General features: G+C 38.9%; 1 protein-coding gene across 1 annotated transcript; it reads left to right on the forward strand.

Annotated features, from left to right (window-relative positions):
• Positions 1-4,050: 4,050 nt before the first annotated feature.
• LOC108494485 (pancreatic lipase-related protein 2-like) lies at positions 4,051-18,124 on the forward strand (the record flags this gene model as incomplete). Its single annotated transcript, XM_017809119.1, has 11 exons — positions 4,051-4,205; positions 5,997-6,122; positions 7,092-7,226; positions 8,161-8,269; positions 9,451-9,570; positions 9,660-9,782; positions 12,062-12,177; positions 13,707-13,836; positions 15,221-15,332; positions 17,017-17,181; positions 18,061-18,124. Coding segments are annotated over 11 exons (1,355 nt in total), but the record flags the coding sequence as incomplete, so codon positions are not given.
• Positions 18,125-21,109: the final 2,985 nt, after the last annotated feature.

The raw sequence follows: 21,109 nt of genomic DNA on the forward strand, positions 1-21,109 counted from the left end.
AGAATGAAGTGAGGTTTTGGGCCAATATTATATATAATGGAATTAAATCAGAAGCAGGTAATGTAGACTACATATTACCTGTGGGACCCCTAAATTTTAATAAATCAGCCTATCTGACTTTGCCTATGAATTCTTAGTGATTGATATAAAAACCAAGCACTAAGCCCCTTTGAATGCGATGCTATATCAGAGATCTGAGCACCTGCTCACCAGGTCTGAGTATACCATATATCACAGTTCTGAGTTCTACTAGCTATCCCTGAATCCAGATTTGCCCAGGATAACCCGGGATAGCTTGAAAGCAATTTTTTGTGTGTGTGCATCTTTTGAATGTTTCTCCACTTATGTTTACTGAATTCTGTGAGTGACTGGTTAACCAACCAACTTGCATCCTAACAACAGATTTAAATATGCGAGCAGAGGATAACTCAAATTCATTTTAATGTGACTACTTCAACACTTTTCTGGACTTAGTCCTGAAGACTAAGAAAAGAAACTCTCTATGTATTAACCTTTCTTCTTAATTTTCTGCTAGGGATACAGAGCACAGACTTAGAACATCTATTTGCTTTCATCTGAAGAAATTAACCTTTCAAGGCTAGCTAAACAAAAGAAGAAAAGCCTGAAAATGCTTTTGTACCTAGCATTCATAAGAATCACTTTAACCCAGTTCATATTGGCATGTGCTAAATGTGAAATAAGCCATCAGTCAGTGGAAAGGATTATACCGAAAGGGAGTCTCCCCTTTCTATACACCCTTGCCTTAGGAGGTGTCCCCTTGTATACTTAAGGGGTTTAACATTAAAATGTAGATATGCAAGTTTCTCATTTGTGTCTACACAGAATCATAGAACATTTAAGTTGGAAAGACCCAAATAACTTACAGGAACAAAGTTTTCTAGGAAAGTGTGAAATGTTGAGTGAAATGACATCATTATCAAAATGCTAAAAAATAAAATTACTGCAATTAATATAATTTAATTATGAAGATTCACGGTGATTGAGTATGGTGACAATCTGCCCAAGGAACTATTCTCCCTTGTTTAAAAGAAAAGTCAGGTAGTTCATCCAGTAGCAAAATTACAGATGAGAGATCTACAAGATGAGGAACTAAGAGGTGACAGAACACCAGAACACATTAAAATAATTTAATTATTTTATCATTTTTCATACTTCTCTTTTCTTTCTGCATTTTCTCAGGTAACAGCTTGAACCCAGCTCAGCATCACACCCAGATAAGCAGCCCCGCTGATCCTTAAAGGCTGTGTGTTTGTTCATCACACTTCCCAGCACTTTTTACCTTGAAAAATAATTACAATGGAGGACAATAACACCCTGTTTGAAACTTGGCTTTAAATAGGTCGAGTCACAGCGCAACTGGTCTGACCTGGTCCGTGTTATCTCAGATGAAGCACGCCTGACAGAAGGAGATCTCCTTTGGCACCAGCCAACAGTCACAGACAGAGCTGGGAACCTGCATTGTGGAGCAGTGCTGGGGTGAGGATCCTTCCACATGTGCCCTTGAAGGGCAGGCGCAGTACTGTCCTGCTTCATTCCAGGCTCCTCAAAGAGCTTCTGCAAGGCTTGCCATGAGCAGTGACAGGTGGGCCCTAAGGACTTGGTCTGAGCTGTGTCACGGTAAAATGGGACACACCGGAGCCAAGAACACCTAAGGAACTGAAATAAGGTTTATCATGGTAAGGTGTGGGGTATTTGGTGAGTGGCTGCACGGGGAGGAGATGGAAGCAGGACTTGCTTGAACCTGCAATAGGTTTCACAGGGTTGAACTCTTTGCTCCTAACATTGTGTCGTGGACTTCAAGGGACTGGGAATACTGATCAGGAAAGAGATTCAGGGTTCTGCCTGTGCAAGGCTCGTTGGATGATCTGGGCACAGCATTAGAGTTTATAAGAATTATCTTCTTTGAAGATAAGTTACTAGTGGTAGTAGCGAGACTACACTTAAAAGACTTTCTCTATATCTCCTTGAAGTAAATGGTGGGTTCCATTTACTCTGGTGCTTACCTATCAGCTGTGATTAGGTAATCAGGCAGATGATGGCTGATAAGCATACATGGCTGATAGCAATGATAAAAATGAGTTTCCAACACTATCCATATGATTTAAAAATACAAATTAATTAAGGTTGTTCTTTTTTAAATACAATCATTGAATGGCAGTTCTATGAGTAACTTTTCTATTAAATCCTAGGACAAACTTTGCTCTGTAAAAATATGTTGTTGCAAATGCTCTAAGAACGTAATTTACTTGCCCATAAATTGCAGCTCTAGAGAAAAAAACATTTCCTGTTTGTCAAGGTCAGGAAGACTATCTTTAAGGATGCTTACAGGATACCCTGCATATGCAAAATCTCCATGACAAATTCCAAAGTTATTTTCTTGAAACCTTCCTATCTTTAAAGAAGTGTTGCTTCTTTTGGATCCAACTCAGTGAATGACTGAAGTACCCCTATGGCCGCTGTGACTTGGTTTTGTTTGCTTGGTTTTGTTTTGTCTTTTTTTAATGGGTCAAGGAAACCCTCAGGTGAATTCCAGATTCTAATTTCAGTTATGTTTGAATTGTGCTCTTATTCACTTTAGATGTTTGCAGTATGGATCACTACTCTTTTTCTTCTCAATGCAGCCAGAGGTGAGACACATGGTTGATAAATATATAAACAGTAAAAGTTGTTATGTGCAGCTTACACTAGAATATCTATATTGTAGGAAAAGGATGTTCTTTGGGATGGATTTCATATACTCCATCGCTAGGACCACTGAGTTATGTCATGTCTTTTGCACATTTAAGCCATTACTTTTTAAGTCTGTAAAGGTTTCTGCAGCTATCTAACAAAATGGGAATTTGGAAGGTATTTTTATATATAAATTGATAATGAAATTCTTCCAGAACATTTTCCCCTACCCACCCTCAACCCACACCAGCATTCATGGTAGCTACCACCCTGGTAATGAGAGCCAGGCACTTACTCTTCACAGCACTTTGCAGAGAACAAGAAAATAGTCTTTGTCCAAAACACCTCTTTACCAATAGGAAGGAATAGTTTCACAGGGGCAGACACACGGAACAAAGAGAAACAAAAAGACTCAAAAGTCCAAAAGTTTGCTAATATCAGAGAAAGACACCTGTGAAGATGCCTGAGTCACTTGTGGACTCTCTATCCGCAGCTCCACAATTAAATCCTTTTTTTCTTTAGTTGCATTTCCAGTATATATTGTTCTACCTCTGCATTTCCTACAGATTAAGTCACGGTCTGGTGGACTATGAGCCTGTCCTAGGTAACAATAGTTTCTCGTTGTTTCCAGTGTCTTTTTAATAGCAATAAAAATTATTTGGGATTTCACAACTGTTGTGCTGCAACAATGTGTAAGGATGACAATTAATTGCAACACCCGCATGACATATTTCCATCATTACTGTATTAAAACTGCAACAGAAATTGGGAAACTGGTCTTTAAGGCACAGACCTCACTTCCTGAGGCTGTGCTTTTCTTTCAGCTTCCACTCAAATTCCACTTTATTGCTTCCACTAAAATCTTATGGTGATTAAAAAAAAAAGGGAGATGTTTAATGTACGTTGTGGAGCAACCAGAGATATCTGTTTTAATGTTTTGGGCGTCTTTTACATCTTCCTGAATTGTTGCACAAGCAATAACAATTTAGATAATCCCTGGAGCATTATGACTGATTTCAAGGACTACTCTGTGCTGGCAGTAAAAGCTGGTTTATTCTGTGGATCAAGATTTTATTGTCTTTTTCCGAGGGCTGGTAACAATATGTTTGACCAGACACATCCTGCGTTCTGAGTTCATCAAGCTGAGCTCTAGCCTATGTTTGGAGCAGGAATCACTCTTGAAGTTCAAATCCTTGCTACAGAGCACAAACAAGTCCCTTAACGAAAAATGCACACAAGTGCCATCCTGATCTGAATCACCCATTTTCTGCTTCACTGGTATAAACACTCTCCAGGCAGCTTCTTGTACAGAACCTGTTACGTTCACAGAACACTAACATTTTATTTTGTGTACCCCAGGAGGGGAAGTTTGCTACCAGAGGCTTGGATGCTTTACAGATAGCCCCCCTTGGGCTGGGATCCCAGGAAGACAACTGGCAGGCTTGCCCAGCTCTCCTGAAGATGTGAACACAAACTTCCTTCTTTACACTAGAGACAACATGATGAAATATCAAGTAAGAAACTGCTTTGTTTTTAAACACTGACAGTACATGCTAAAAATTATAGGGATAGTTTCTTTTCTCCTTTTCTTTCTTTTATTCTGTATTTTTGCTCATAAGTCTCCCAGGAGAAGGCTCAATTTTATTAGACACATAATAATAATAATTTTCTTCCATCTTTTTCTTTTTCCTCATTTCAGCTCTCTGATGAGAGTCATCTGAGAAATTTTGGATATATTTTATAGGCTTCTCTACAGTAAGAAAATGGCCCAAATACAGTTTCAGGTTTAGCATTCTAAAGCTAGAGGTAGGGAAGGCAGTAGAAAAGAAAAACTCAATTTTGGCTCCTGCATTTCTACAGATTAAAAACGTGTTTCAGGCCCATATACATGACTCAGGAATGTTGTTCATAGGCGTGATTACTGGGTCCTCTGAAGGGCATACAGTGAGTCTCAGAGGCTCTGCTTATGTGGTTGCCAACACTGAGCCCTAAGAACTGATAGATAGTTAAGAGCAAAGACCAGAAGAGAAAATATGTATATTCACCAGAAAAGGTCAGGAAAATAGGGTGAAAAATTAAAGGAAGGCTTAGAAAGGAAAACAGGAGGCTAAAGACAAACTGGAGAAAGTGAAATCATATGTGGAAAGAGAAGGAAATAACCAAAACCAGAATGAAATGGGTATGGACAAAGAAAACAAACAAATGTTAAAACTTTTTTTTTTTACTGGGACTGAGGGAAAATAGATGCTAAAAGGATAAAGAAAAAGACTTGATAAGACATAGCATGGAGAAAGCTTGAAGAACTGAACCAGGTTATCCCTCTTGAAGACACATCAGGCGGGAAAATATAGAGACAGCAGACTCTGGAGCTCTATGGAAAAAATGGAAAAAGGTGAAGTTACCAACAACATTTGAAAACTTGTGGACTGTGACACAGTGACAGATGGAAGTAGTGTAAAGGAGTCTGTAGGACTGTTTAGGATGCATCAAATGGGAATGTAGTGAAAGCCACAAGCAGTGTGTCAGCCCTTTCCTCTGGAATCAGCAAGTATTGGAAAAAGCTCACAGCAGGATGCTTGAGGTGTTGGAGATGTCTGGGCTGGGCCGGGTTTAACATGATGCAGGTTTTTGGAGCTATAGACTAATCTGGTGAAAGGTAAGAAATGACCACCACAGAGTGTGAATTTTGCTTAAATGAAGAGCAAGAAAAATAAAGCAAATACTTATGAAGGGAGGGAGGGCAATTTGGTGGTGTTGTTGGCTTACATTACATGAAAAAGGCTTAACAGTGTTTTTTTATAAAAATGGTAGTCATAAACAGTAAAGGTGTTTATGATTTCTCCTCAATAAACCCCAAAATACCTATAGTCTTTGACTTTGTAAACCTGGTGGGCTTTCTCATAAAATATAAATGAGCTTAACAATGAAGGTCTTATCTTCAAAGGAAAAAGAAAGAAAAATAGGTATAGTTTCAAAGTCAACCACATAATACCTGTCAGAAGATGCTGTCTTTGCATTTCTATGTTTGATAAAATCTTGTACTTAGTGGCAGTGTTGTACCAGTGTTGTATCTCAAAGCATTGTGTAGGGATGCCCATATTGTTAGTTCAATTAACTAGAGGAAGTGAATAATTTGTTGAAGTGATTAACTGATTCCCCCTAGAAAGTCAGTGAGGAACAAGACTCATCTCTTCAGAGTCCACAATTATGCCTTAACCATTGGGGTTTTATCAAAATGTACACTGAGATGGAGCAGTCACATCCTTTTTGTGTTGTTTGTTGCTTGTTTGGTTTCTTTGACACAGAAAATTTCAGCTACAAATCCTTCAACTATCAAAGCTTCGAATTTCCGAACACACAGGAAAACTCGCGTCATTATACACGGCCACCTTGTCGGAGCAGATCTCCCCTGGATAACAAGTATGTGCAGGGTATGTATGACTTTCGTCTGGCAGTCATTTTACTTGTATTTGAAAGTCCAAATATCCACATCTTAAAAAGTGGCTTAAAACTCCCATGTAAAATTTACACCTCTGTTCTCTTGTTAATTCAGAGAAGGGGAACGAAACTTAGAATGATACCCAGTTCCACATGACCACCCCCTTGTTCCTAGCTATGAGTATAGTGCACTTCAGCCTTCTGCTGAATGCCCTTTTGCTGCATTCACCTCCACAGGGAAAGCTGTAATTAACTGATTTTTCAATTCCTTGCTAATAATAAGGGTGGAAAGAAAAGAGTGATTTTTCTCACCTCAGGAAAAAGGTCAAAATAAAGGTTTCAGTTTGATTGAGACATTTGATCTAATAAAACCAAAAGGCTTTGTTCAGCAGATTGGTTTTATTTTACTCGGGCACATTTTAAAAATGAACTTGTTTCAGAACAAAAAAAAATAATCAGAAAGTTCCACTGGCAGAAGTGTATAAATGAAAGATTTTGGTTAGAACTTATGAACTTTGAGGCCGAACAGTTCAAGCGGGTGCACACGAATTTGAGAATCCTTTTAGATGATCCAAACATAACAAATTTGAGGAATAGATCTTGGGCAATAAAAAAGAAGTCATACTATCCTCTTTTGGTAACTGGGGTACTGTCATTAAGAGAAGTTGGTACCCTAAATCCAACCAAGGCATCTGGAATGGAAAACAGAACTGAAGAAAGATTCTATGTCCTTATACAGTGCTCAGATCACTGGCTCCACTCTGCCTCCTTGTGTTGATTTTCAGCATCAGTAGGAATTAATATACTAAAGGTGTCTTCATCAGTTGCATAAACAAAGCTTGATTTTTTGCTATAGTTAAACAAAATATACTTGTTTTTGTTATATATATCCTTAAGGACCTGCTACAATTGCAATTAATACCGTTTTTCTTCTTGTCTCCCCTTCTCTTGTTTCCCACCAGTTCATGTTTCACACTGAAGACGTGAACTGCATTTTGACCGACTGGAGAGGCGGCTCCAGCGGTTTGTACACCGACGCAGTTAACAACGTCCGCATCGTGGGGGCTGAGCTGGAGTATCTGGTGAACTTTCTCGAGGTAAAAGTGTCTATGGAATGTGAAAACTATAGTCTGTATGGTAAAGCTCATGTTCAGAGTGGCACCTTTAGGTTTGTGTCAATAGAGCCAAGAAACACAGAGGTAGTTGGTAACATAGCTGAAAGTGTCATTAAAGGGCTCTAATCTCGCACAAATGGAAATACCTGCTTTAGCACCAGACCACAGATAAGCATGTCCCTGGAGGCTTACAGGCCATAGTTGCTGAAAGTTTGTACTGGATGAACTTTTTACTGGATAAGAGATCAGATTGGAGACTGTCTAACAAAACCGGTAGGTCAGGAGTGGTAATTGAGGACCAATACGATTAAATATCCCTCTGCGGGTCACACACGCTGCCTCCTGCAGGAACTGAATTGCAGCAGAGAGAACTGGCTCTCCTGCAGCTGCCAACATCAGGCTTCCCCTGTTGAAGCTCAGCTGAGCCTGGCACACCAGCAGCATTCCAGGCATGGTCCTCCCCATCCTTAAGGACCTGCGTGGTGGAGCATATCCATGACAGGATGGACACTAGATTCACACAGATGGTATGTCCTGACAAAGGCAGAGCTCCTTTACCACAGACTCCTATCCTGAACAGACAGACATTTTCAGGGGTGAGGCAATGCAGTCATTCATCTTTTGGAAAAGCAATCAGTGCAAATGTAGGGACTTACGTGCAGAAATTCCATCATTCTTCATTTCTATCATAAGGGCCAGTTCCTTACAGAGGTGTGATAGGGCAGAGGTGGGGTGAGTGGGGAATTGCTTCTCTTTAGATAGAGATCCCATTGCCCATAACTATAACTTTCCACATAATACACTTGCCTCCATCACCCACTGCTCTATCCATGTCCTGGCACTGCATGGGGCCATGCTGCAGTTTAACAGACTTGTATTCCCACACTGCTTTTTAAGTTTCCATACATCTTCACAGAAGGACTATGGCTACTCTCCTGCCAATATCCATTTCATCGGCCACAGTCTTGGAGCACACGTTGCTGGGGAGGCAGGGAGAAGGAAACCTGGCATTGGAAGAATTACAGGTACTGAAGTGATTCTTGCTGATGGAACTTCATATTTTCATGAAACTGAAGAATTACTGCTCATTTATAACACACAATACAGACTGCAGTGCGCTGATCTGTCATAAACAACAGTGACCAGCCAACAGGACGTCACACAGGTCATAGGATAAGCCATTCCTGTGGAACACCAGCATTTCACATATCAACATTTAAAGCTCTGAGGAAGGCTCAACTGCAACAGACCAAAAAGGCTTAACTGCCCTGACTGGAGCTAAGTAGAGGTCACTTTTCACAGGTCACAGGGAAAAAAGACTTTCAATAGGCCCCAGGGAGCACTTGGTAATGATATAAAGAATAGGAAGAGAATGCTGTATTATATGTGGAATAACAGACCTGTAAAACACTAGCAACTTGTTGTCATACTTGGTTTTAAAAACCCACTCTAACATGACTTTTCAGCAGTTCAGAAGTTTGAAAATCTGAAATGAAAAATTAAACCCCCTAGATAAGATGGTATAAAACCCCAGCAGGATAAGATGGTAAATAGCCATGGACATCACCCTGATAATGAAGAAAGCTGTTAGTCACACAGCCACACACAAAGAGACACAGCATCCCGACACACTCACACATCGCTTTTTTAAAGACTCACCATTTTCTGCTTTCCTTCTCCTCCAGTCAGTTCTTTTCTCTGCACAGACATTGGTTTGTCTGAGCCATGTACACAATAAGCAGTTCACATAAGCAGTTCAGGGAAACTGGGATCAGAGATGTATTTTCTTTATCTCCGAGGGAACCTCACTGACACTGAAGTGAAGGGGTACCATTTTCAACTAAGACCTTTTGGATTTGTGGCCAAAAAAAATTTCTTAAACAAATCTACATGCTCAGAGTAACATATCAAGATTTCATATTTTTGCTAACATCCAAAAAAACCCCAAACCAAAACCCAACAAACCTCTTCTTATAACATTTTCCCTTAAAAGTAAGCCAAGCAGCCATCAGCATTTTACAGTGCTGCAATGTCTCCAATCCCCTTTCTATTAAAACCCTACTGTTTTGCTGGCTGTGAACCACAAAATGGGTTTTTACATGTGGAGTAAAGGCAGAAATGTAATGACATATAGTATACACACCCTGTATGTGATGATATACATATAGTATTATTTACTCAATCAGATGTATCTCCGTTCGTTTAGGTTTGGATCCAGCTGGGCCTCTTTTCCAATATACTCCCACAATGGTTAGGCTGGATCCTTCAGATGCAAAATTTGTTGATATAATTCATACTCATGCTGGTCATCTTTTCTTTGACTTTGGTAAGTTTTCACCCAAAGGCTGACATGGACACATGGGTTGGCCACAGCGTACCTGAGAGTGATTGGCCTGGACCCATTGTGCGTTTCAGCTCCAGGGATTCTTCAGACTTGTGGCCACCTGGATTTTTACCCAAATGGTGGGAAGAAGATGCCAGGATGCCACCAGCTTCATGTACCTCCTGCAACTCGGAATGTCAATGACCTTATGAGAGGTAAATGTATTTTAAAGAAGTAATACCTCATTGTAAGCTACAGTTAGAAATAAAGACTAGGATAAGGTAAAGCCTTTTGAATGTATGTGTTATTTATGTAGCTCGGATTTGGGGGAGGGAGACAATACTCAAAAATGGAACATTTAAGGCTGCCTCTGAAATACCGTCAAATTTTCTTTTATATTAACCAATGCAAATTCCAGATGGAAACTTCAGTTAAAGCATGAAAAATTGTTCATCACAAGCTTTATAAGAGCCTGCCACTGTGCTGACAGATTGATCTCAGTGGGAATTCCACACATGAAGGACTGGTAAAATTTCATTTAAGGCTAATCCAAAAATTAATATTTTAAAATCTGAGCTTCCCTTCTCCCTTGAAAGACATCACTCCCAACATTACTGGGACTCATCCATGCCATTAAGCTTTAGTATCTTCAAAGGAAACAGCTCAAGGTTAGAAATATAAAAGATAATAAAATGACTGTTCCATTAGTAGTTCATGTTCTTCAAAGAAAGCTGGGCAGTTAATCAGAATTACCCTGGGATCCAGTACAATAGATCCACAAAATCCTGTCTTCTGATCCTAACCTACAGAAATGAGAACATCTGTTATTCACAGCTGAATGTTTTGAAATCCCTATCATTAGTTAAATAATTGGCTTTCAAAAATGCTCTGTCTCAGAACTGGTTGAGAACTTAGTAACAAAGAGAACTGAAAGCTGGCTGGGCACAGTCATTTGGAACCAAACCACTTTCCAATTGGACTGCATAAAAATGTCTGAATTTTCAGCACAAATAAATATTTTCAAGAGACATTTCACACAGACTGTTTGCAATGTCTTGTCATGAAGGAGAAACAGCTCTACTGAACATGAGCAGATGGAATTTGTTGTTCATGCAGATCATAAAAATAGAGACAGCCTTAACTCGTGCCTCTTGGTTAAACCTTGCATTGTGCATCTCTGTTCTGTTTGGTAATATTTACATTTATGTTGTGCTTTTATGCATGAAGTGCTTTAGAAATAATATTTAGTAATTTTTTTCTACAGTTTTTAATGCAGTAGGGAGAGTATAGCTGTGAAGTGAATTTGGCGCTAACGCCAATCAAGCCAACTGTAAGAGCTGAGGGTTTTAAAGTACAAACCCTTCCGAATTAAAGAAGGAGCTATAAAGAAAACATATTCAGGAAGCCTTGACAGTGCAGATTATTATCAAGAAAAACATACAAGTACTTTTCAGAGGGGGTTTGGTGTGGTTTTTTTCTTTCCTTATGCAAAGAACAATGTGTCAATTGGTCAACACCAACTGGTATATCTTTAAGATGCACAAATATTGACAGTAGGGGTAGTTCTGATTTCACTGTAAACTGTGCCAGCTTGCAATTACTTCAGTGCCTCCAAGACTTCTCCTGTGACGAGGTGAGCCCCCACCATACGCTGAAGCAGAACAGTGCATATTTTTATACAACCAACCTAACTTTAGTATATTGTATTTTGATGAAGGAGAGACTTCAGCGTCAATGAATGCAACACTTTTTACAAGGGATCTGTAAATACAACCCAAACAGCATTTTCTCCTTTTCTTACCGGCTGCTTATAAATTTCACTCCGATGGGAAAATGTACTTGTTTTAAATAGTTCTGACAAAATTGAGAACACACTGCCATACATTTGGCTTTTCAGAGAATTTAACAGAATCTCTATTAAATGACTACAGATTTTCTAGAGGTTAAAAACACTGAAAGCCACTAAATTTAAAATAATTACTACAATTACCTTTAACTCTAGAAATTAGTGGAAACTGTGGTTTTACAAAATACCACATTGTGATAACTGTAAGCAAATGAAAACTACTTCATAGTAACTACTCTTTGCCTTACAAAACCTAAGCTATGAATTCTTTCAGTCTTTGAAATATCAAAAGGAAATTCTCCTAAATCCTCCTTGTTTCTCATGCTAAAGTAAAAGCAGCTGAGTCCCCATGCAGGACGGGAGGCTGCACGAGGTCCACCTTGGTGCATGTCCACCTCTGGTAGAACCTACTTCTTCCCCATCAAAAAATATATATGTAGGCATAAATACACTTTTTTACTCCAAAACCAAATAATTCACCTTTTGAAGGTCTTTTAATTATCCTTTTTTTTTTTTTTTCCTGAGATTTCACTCTTTGTGCAAATGCTTTTGAGAAAAAGAGACCAACAAATGTTGCCTTGGCATGGACTTTATGTCAGTGAATAGCTTCAATTGTTTTTCCCCTGTTGTTTGGGTTTTTCTCCCCAGCATATAGAGCTATTGGATGTGGGCATAAAAGAAGTCTCCGGTATTATGCTGAGAGTATTATCACTCCAAGTGGATTTGTTGGGTATCAGTGTGAAACATACCGAGATTTTGTATTGGTAAGTATTGGGTTTATATTTATCTGAGGAATTATAGTCCTGCCTTTCTTCTCTTAATAATTTCTGGGACAACTTCTACATTCGGAATCATGGGACTGTGCAGAACCACTGACCACCTTCATCCAGACCACACTCAAAACCAGGCAAATTTAAAAGCAGCAAATTTTAAAAAAAATATCTAGAATAAAAAAGGACATAAAATATAAACATCTAAAACCATTACAAAGGGAGAGATGAAGAGGTGAGTAAGAGGATAATGGGAAAAAGTGGCTGGGCTCACCTTTTGGGTAGGTCAGCAGCAAGGGCCCCTCTGGCTCAAGGAAGTCCATCTAAACCTGATGGAGCCCCTCATGAAAAGGACAGCCCCTAGATTTCAGAAAAGCTTCACTGTCTAAAAAATAAACATCCCCAATCTGTAGGGCAGGGGGGATATTTATCCAGCCCAGCATTGCTTACACAGCTCTCAGGCAGTGCAGAAACAGGGCAGCATGATGTCCTGGTGGTTCATATCTAATGGAATTGGGCTTTATTGAACCACTTCTGGCAATGCAACTGAGGACTGGCCAAGGAGGAGGACACGTCTGATTTTTTTCCATCTACTCCCAAAGGATTTACTACAAGAAGGCAAAAAATGTTGTTACTGTTTGTATCAATGTTGCCACGTAACTTGAAAGTTTGATGTAATTCAGGACTTGAAAACCTCAACCCTGTGCAATTTAGTAATGTAAGGGAAATGTTTTTTTTAATTTCATGATAGATAAGTGGTGATGATGATCATTTAGCTTTTTAGTCATCAAACACACAAATAGCCAAAGATCCACAAATATCAGTTCCAAACAGAACCTCCCATATATCAAAACTGAACTATGTAAATATAACAATGCTGTTTTTCCCAACTACAATAATCTGCTTTCATGCTCACCTTTTTTCTCTCTTCTTCCTTTTTTTTTTAATGGATGTCAAGCTCCTGATCTGATTGTCTGATCTATGTAATAGATTAATTCATCGAGGCTCTGCATGGGAATAAAGGCTGTAGAGCAGACAGAACAAATTCCAAAGTGAGAGTCTAAGTTCAGTATTCCTAAACTTAAATGTTTTTACTGTAAGAGTGAGATATGCAGCCAGACCTCCTTTGAAATATGGTTAGCCATCCTATCTATCACTAGCAGAAAACCTTCCAATGGACCCTGTAAAAGATGAATATATTACCTGTATTTTACAGATCAGGTAGTAAGGCACAACATGCATTAAGGTATTTACTTATGGTCTCTGCAGGACCACAAGGAATTAGGCCAGATTTTCAACCTGTTTCTCTCTGATTTCCAACCAGATAAAATAACCTGACTGACCATTTCAACTCCTTTTTCCACCACACAGATAAATACTGAAGATATGGTCTCAATTGAGAAGCAAGTACCTTTTTGAAAAAAAGGCTGGGAAAAAGCTGAAATATGCTAATTTCTTAAGCTTTAAGAAGTGAGATTAAAACAGAAAATGTCTGGTAATGCACACTGTTATTTTCCCCCCAGGGAGACTGTTTCCCATGTCCAAAGGAAGGATGCCCACTGATGGGTCATTATGCTGAGAAGTTTTTACATAAAACTGAAAAAGAACAGCAAAAAGTTTATTTAAACACGGGGGCTTCCTCTCCTTATGCTCGTAAGTGCTCGTTTTGAGTGGTGTATTCTAAAGTGGCAATTAATTATGTGTGAAAAAGGGCCTTGCACATCTGCAGAGAGCTGCTGGAGTTAATGAGTGGCACTCATTAACTAACACATCTAGAATTTCAGGTGTGTTAGGAACATGCAGTACCATCATTATTTGGGAAAGCTGAGATAATTGTGGAAATATATCAATGATGCTCACCTTTCAGTTAAACTTGGTTATTACATCATAGCTTAAAAATTCTGTACAGCTGAAGGTGGCAGGAATGTTATGCTGGAAGTGCATAATTTCAAATAGGAAACTGTTACAATTTTTTTATTGACAAAAATGTATTAAAATTGGAGCATTTCAGAATAGTTTCATAAAGCTCATCAGGCCAAAATGGCAGGGAGTAATAAAAAGTACAGGTTTAATTTGGATTAATGTAGAAGCAGACACAGAACTGGGAAATAAGAAAATTAATAAATAAATTGTAATTCATCACAGGTGATCAACTTCGAGGCCAACGAATGACAGAGAGCCTTTGAGGTTTTTATTCACTAGACACTAAAATATGAAAGCAAAAGTAAGAATAAAAAAAATCTTATATTACACCTTCATAAGAGCAAAAAGTAAAAAAGTTAGAGTATAGAGAAGCATGCTATTTCTCCAGTCTGAATGAATACAGTGATTTCAACATTTGCAAGCTGTTGAGTTTATAGTAATTATAGCCTGAAAGACAAATATAACCTTATGAATTGGGGGAAGAGATTCTTCTTTGAATAGCCTGAATTAAAGCCAGTACAAAAACTTCCCAACCCTAGTTGCTTGAAATCAATATGAGCTGTTGCATCCAAGGCCCTTCTTCTGCCTTAGACAGGCACGGGTGATGATATGATCTGCAAGCTTTTGGGCTGTGACAGATACAAGAAAACCCCTAAACACTCTGTATGTATATCAGAATCATCCTGGGAAAACAGAAGGTTTTGTTTCATATGTCTTTACCACAGCAGTCCAGTGGGCCTCACTGCACAGCTGAGAGTTTACATGCTACCCGTGCAGCCACCCAAACCGCTCAGAAATGTAAGAAGTCACAAAATTAACAGTGAGGCCAAGTGGAAGAGCAAAGTACAGTATTGACCGTGACAGATTAAATACTCAGCAGATTCAGGAGGATGGCAAAGAATGGAGCAGTGATTTTAGACCACTGTCAAGAAATTAAAACTACCAGAATCGCACAGAACATTTTCCTTAAAAAAAAAAAATAATTTTTTTTTGCTTATAAGCACATTTGTGCAATCCTTTCCTTTCCCTGAAAGACATTGAAACACACAAGAAATTTTGCCATTAAGAAAGAAATCTCCTTACAACCGTGATCGATTTGATTTTGCTTTCAAAGGCTGGAGAAAAGAGATACACGTCAAAGTATGTGCAACAGAAGTCACGAAGGGGAATATAGATGTCGCCTTGACTGGAACTAATGGGATCAGGAAAAAATATACAATTGACAAGTGAGTTTAACATGACTGTTGAAAAAATGGCTCTATCTTTGTTGTCATATTGAATATATACACAGCTATTTTTACACGCTTCATCTTGTTCTATTATGGTCTGTGATGTACACTAGTAATAAAAGTAGCTGGTAAGTGGTTGAAGTTCCCTGTGCTACAGATTGTGGTAAAAATCTGTCTGCGGGTCTCTCTTGCTCTGTATTTTCTTTTGTTTTCTGGAGTTGATGGTTAGCATGGCAAATTGGGCAAGAGCAAAAAGCTCTGTGGCTGCTGCTGGACTCAGACATGATTTAGTGTTCTCTGAGAGGACACAGAGCTGCGTGATGTACAGTCATTTAATTACCTGCTCCTCTGGGGAGTATTTGAGTAAGAAAATTGCAGCTTTCTTATGAACCGTGCTGAAATACGGATTCCTGTCTACTCCCCCTGGATTTTTCTAGTAAATGTGAATTTAAACCTCAATAAAAAGACCCTGGGCAAGAACACAGCTTCAAATTGTAAAACCAGCCTCCTCTGTGTTTGAAAACAGCACCATTACTGATCTGTACCAGGAGTACTTTTGGTTATAAATACACAACTGCAGCAACACACGTACAAGTAATTTCTAGGTTAATGTAATGTGTGTTCTGTTACAGTGAACAGTGATGCCACAGAAGGCACAAATTTAAACTGTGATTTTCAATTTTCTTCATGGTTGAGAGCAACCAGAAACACTGACAGAATGTTTTGACTTGGATTTATGTGAAGATAGATCTTATTTTCCAAAAATAACTTACGGAATAAACCATGGCAATACTGACAAAGAATGTGCTGAATAATGTAGTGTTTTCATCCTGAAAGGCACAGGAATTTAAGCAGCTGTGTAATTTGCATACGTATATAAATCCCTTTGAGTAGCTATCTCCTCCTTGGGTACTAACAAGACTATATATCAGGTTGACAGACTGAACCTGTCTTGGGATCCACGATCACCTCCTTATGTAAGCAGGAATGTTGCTCCCTGTGCTTTCTTAAGTAAGATTAATATTGAGACTTTGTGTCCTTCACCAATCTGCCTAGCTGGTATCTTCACCACAGACTTATGTCAAAGGGGGGAAAAAATGACATTTAGTCCTCAGAACTTCCTCCAGCTATTCAGGATAAATAATTTTGGGAGAGATGAGGTAGACTCAGCACCGCCACAATAGCTTCAGGGAAGCCAAAAAATTGCAGTACTGATGTGGAGGAAGAAATCAACCAAAATGCCAGTGTCAAGGATACATTCTTTTCTAATTCTTACAAAAAGGATTGAGTGAAAAGTGCATTATATATATATATATATATATGCTACATGGCTTGAATGACTAGTTAGCAGAGAGTCGGCATTTGTTGTTTCTGGACCTGAGACATGATCTGCTACTGCTAGAGCTGGAAGCCTCAGATCTGTGTGATCTGGTTTTGCATCAAGAGTCCTGTATGTTCCCCAAGGAATATATACTCTAAGAACGTGCCTTAAGCTAAAATTTTGCCTGACTTCTCCGATTTGTAACTCTATAAAAAAAAAATAATAAAATTATAACACTGGTATTCAAAGCTCAACTCAAGCATCCCACAGCTCATCTTCCTTTCTGCCTGTACTGTGGTGGTTTTTCCCCCTCATTTTTATAGAACACCAAGCATCACTTCTGTGCTTTTCTTTTGGCAGGGGAACTTTCAAACCAGGCAACACATACTTGAACTATATTGATACAGAAATTTCTGGGAACATTTCAAAAGTTGAGTTTCTCTGGAAAAAGCATCTGGGTCATGTAGACAGGGGCTGCATGGGAGCTGAAGAAGTCACAATAATATCTGGGGAAAATGGAAATAGGTAAGTCACAATCTAATGATCTGTGGGTGAGGAGGGATAGAGGTGGGGAGGGAGGAGAACAACAACCAACCAGCCAAGAGGAAAAAAGAAAAGGGAAAAAAAATACAAAGGAAAAAAATACACAAAACACCTTTGCATGGTATTGTGTTCCTTAAAGCAAGTGGGTAAATAAGAGCCTAATTTCATGGCAGTACCTGGGTCTTTCATGGACTGCAGTTATTTCCACAGCTCAGCACTGCAGTGAGACCTTTCCAAAAATCAGAGATATCAAATCTGAAATTCGGAGGGGGGCTGTAGCCCTGCACAGGTAAGAAATGTAGGAGTTTTACTCCTAAATTACAGTTTCACGTGCCTACATCCAGCACATCAGAAACACCTCTGCAGAGTACAACCCCCTTACTTGCCTGGGCAGGGTGCCCTCGGCTGACTCCAACCTCAGCCCATGGACCTGGCACCCACTGGCATCTGCAGGACATCAGACACACTTTTGTAGCACAGAGCACACCTCTTGGTTAGTTTTAACCAAAATTAATCCAGCTGAGGCATCCACACCACTCTGTCATGTAAACCCAAGTGTGGTAAGTGGGGGAAATGGAGTGAGCAATTCCCTTCAGAAACATGCTCCTGTCCCAAATTAAAATGCTAGTGGAGTGTGGGCATAAAGGCAAACACATCCTAAAATTTAATAATTAGTCACTAACTAGTCATTCTTTAAAAAACAATATTTTCATAACACACACTTTATGTTCTCAGTCTACTGGAACTCGTGCTTTGACCTGCCATGAAGGGAAGAGGATTTCTACTGATTTTGTCAGGCTGCTGCTAAGAAAATGGCCCACGTACTGAAAAATATTTCCTTAAACTCTTCCCCCTTGGCAGGTCTGTGTTCTGTGGGTGTGGGACTGTGCAGCCGAGCATGTGGCAAGCCCTGGCACTCTGCTGAGGCTCAGCCAGGAATGCTTGTCCACTGTGGCAACACTCACCATCTGGAAGAGGAGACTGCAGTCAGCAGCAACAGATTACAAAGCTCCCTCAACAGATTCTGGAAAGTTTGCCCAGCCCACTACATGAGCTCTATTTCCAAGTTAATGTTGTCAGCTTTTCTCCATACAGAGGAGTTCCACTTCTTTGATTTATAATTACAATGACAGCTAACATGTGTTTTAGTAGTAACACACATGCAGTGTGGTTATACTTCGCAGTGAAAGGGAAAAATAATAAAACAGGAAAAAAAGAGACCTTACCAATTCCCATTTGAAACACTATCATCTTGGGAGGAGCACTCAAAGAGAAGCAACTGGAAAAAAAAAAAAGGAGAAAGATATATTAAAACCAGAGAAAAACTAAAGAAATTACAAAAAAGAAAAAGGGGCAGGGGGGAGAAAACAGGAGCATAGATAGATAAAATTAAAAGTGTATTAAAAGCGTATACTTACTCTTTCAGGAAAAAGATACTTGCATGCTTTCAGAAGCACCTGATTGCTTCTATGTCAGGAGTTTGTGTATATTTTAAATATATAAATAAGCAGAGTTTGAATGGTGTTATCTGACATATCCTGCCTTCCTGAAGAACACTTTTAAACAACATTTTAGCAACACATCCAAAAGACTGCTTAGGAGCAGGGATTGTGTATCAAGTTGTACAGAGGAACTCTATTATCAAAAGTTCACCATGCATCAAGCAGGATAGCTTAAGGCACAGCAAAATACTTGATTGTTGCCTCTTCCTGGGGAAAAACTCATTCATGAGAGCTCTGCTGAATGCTGGGTGAGCTGGGATGCTCTCAAAACTGTGTTGGATTATTGAGGAACTTGAATTTTCTGGCAGTCTTCAATATGTAACTATTTTTTCTTTATCAGTGAAGCTGAATTTTCCACCCGTACTTTGCCTTTGTGAAGATGCTTAAGCTGGGCTTGAGCTACATTATTTGCTTTAGCGTTGCCACTCCAAATTTGGCAGCATTTTGACTATACTGATTAGCAAAACCAGACTAGCCAGAGTTATCAGCATCAGCCAAAATAAACTAAGGTTGTTTTTGTTTCAGCACATGCTACCCACAAAAATTCTTTGAGTTTTTAATTACCCTAAGACATTCAACTAATTTTTACATCTGATGTGAGGTTTGTCATTCAGGTGCAGAAATTATGTCTATCAATTCTGTTGGGCAACTGTGTTCTGTCCCATCCTAACAACAATATTCCAGAATACTTCCAGTGGGGTTTATCAAAAGGTATTGATGATGTTAGTGTTACCCAAGGCTAAATGTTAGTGATGAACAGATGTGTTTCAAATTATGCAGCAATAATTTTGAGATGTCAGAACCCTGTCACCTCCTGTGAAGTTTGCTGAAGGAGCTTGCTTAGGACATTTGACAGATCAGCTGTCTGCCTTCTCAGACTCGCTGCTTCTGTACCCTTACCATCTCCATGTGAGCAGAGTAGGATCCAGAAATCGTCTTTAGCAGGAAATTCATCCTTCTTTACTCCTTGGCAAGATGCCCTTCTTGAGCAAGACGGGACTTCCCTCTTCTGTGCTCCCCTGGAGATGAACAAAACAACCCCCCAGGTATTTATACACAGTTGGGAAATATCTGCAGCCAGTAATTACAACATCTTTAACATCCTCCATAAATCACGTGTGGCTTTCTGCCCCACAGTTGCACAAATTAAAGAGACTCAGAGAGGGAAAAAGAAAGACTTGTTTCTTACAGCCAGGAACTGAAGCAAAATAAATGTAAATATTTCCCTCAGGATTGCAAAAAATTGTGCAGCAGGGCCAAGAACTGGATTTAATGACATGAGACAGGAGCATGATCAGTGCCATGTAGGGCATCGCTTCCCACAGAACGGAAGCAATGTCCCCTTGAACTCAAGACTTTCCTAAAGCCCAAGCCCTCCTGTCTCCATACTTGACTGTGCCACTTTTGCAATTCTAAAAACTAATTAGATGTTTTTATGAATAATAACTCCTTTCCGAATACAAGTTTCATTTTGTTTATTTTTAAACTATTGGTTTCAACAGCATTCTGACAAAACATGACAGTTCATATGGGCTGATGACTTGTGCTATAAGTGTGGTACAGCTAATTAGACCACTTATAAATATGCATTTTCTCACCCAATCTTTTCAGCTAAAAATAAAATATTGCATTAATTTCCTCCTCTTGTGTTGTCCTGTTTTCATTTTTGTGATATGCTATTTCTTGACTTAATTTTTATTCTTCGGTATAGTGGACATCAACACTGCATTTCTTGGTTAATATATTTTTAGACAGAGCAAGAGATTTATTTGTATGAGCTAAAGGTGAAAAAACCCCACATTGACATCAGTTGTATGTTGCTGGTAGCAAATAGTCTTCTTCCTTGTTTCTTTCTGTATTTAAAAATTAAAATTGTTACTTGTATGAAATCTTTGGATACTATTACTTTGTATTAATGAGCTAGTAAGAAAAATGCAAGGGTTGGATATTTCATCAGACCATCTGCCTTTGACTAACCTGGAACAGGTAATTCTTTCATGTCTTATAACAGGATAAGCCAGCTTTTCAGAATAATTTAAACTGCATCTTTAAAATGTCAAGTGAGATGCACCATTTGATATGTTTGGCTGTCATGATGAAAGGTAGCGTTTTTTAAAATCAATTGTGCTTCATTTCCCCAGGGTTTTTAAGGACATATTATGATTTGCATTCAGTCTTTTACATTACTTAAATATTCTGCCACACTAGAAGTGCTTCAGAATTACAATACAATTTTAATTTTATACTCCTTAGTTATGTGTTCACTACAAAAATTATGACAAGGTTAAGTTGCTAACAAAGCCATTATAACGCTTTCAGCCTCAGTCCCTTTGCTCTCTTTTTTGACAACGGGGTGAGGTAAAACAAATATACACACAAACAAACCTCTTGAACCTTCTATAGAAGAA

Source organism: Lepidothrix coronata, unplaced genomic scaffold, assembly GCF_001604755.1.
Source record: "Lepidothrix coronata isolate B3197 unplaced genomic scaffold, Lepidothrix_coronata-1.0 Scaffold25, whole genome shotgun sequence".
Classification (NCBI taxonomy): Eukaryota; Metazoa; Chordata; class Aves; order Passeriformes; family Pipridae; genus Lepidothrix; species Lepidothrix coronata.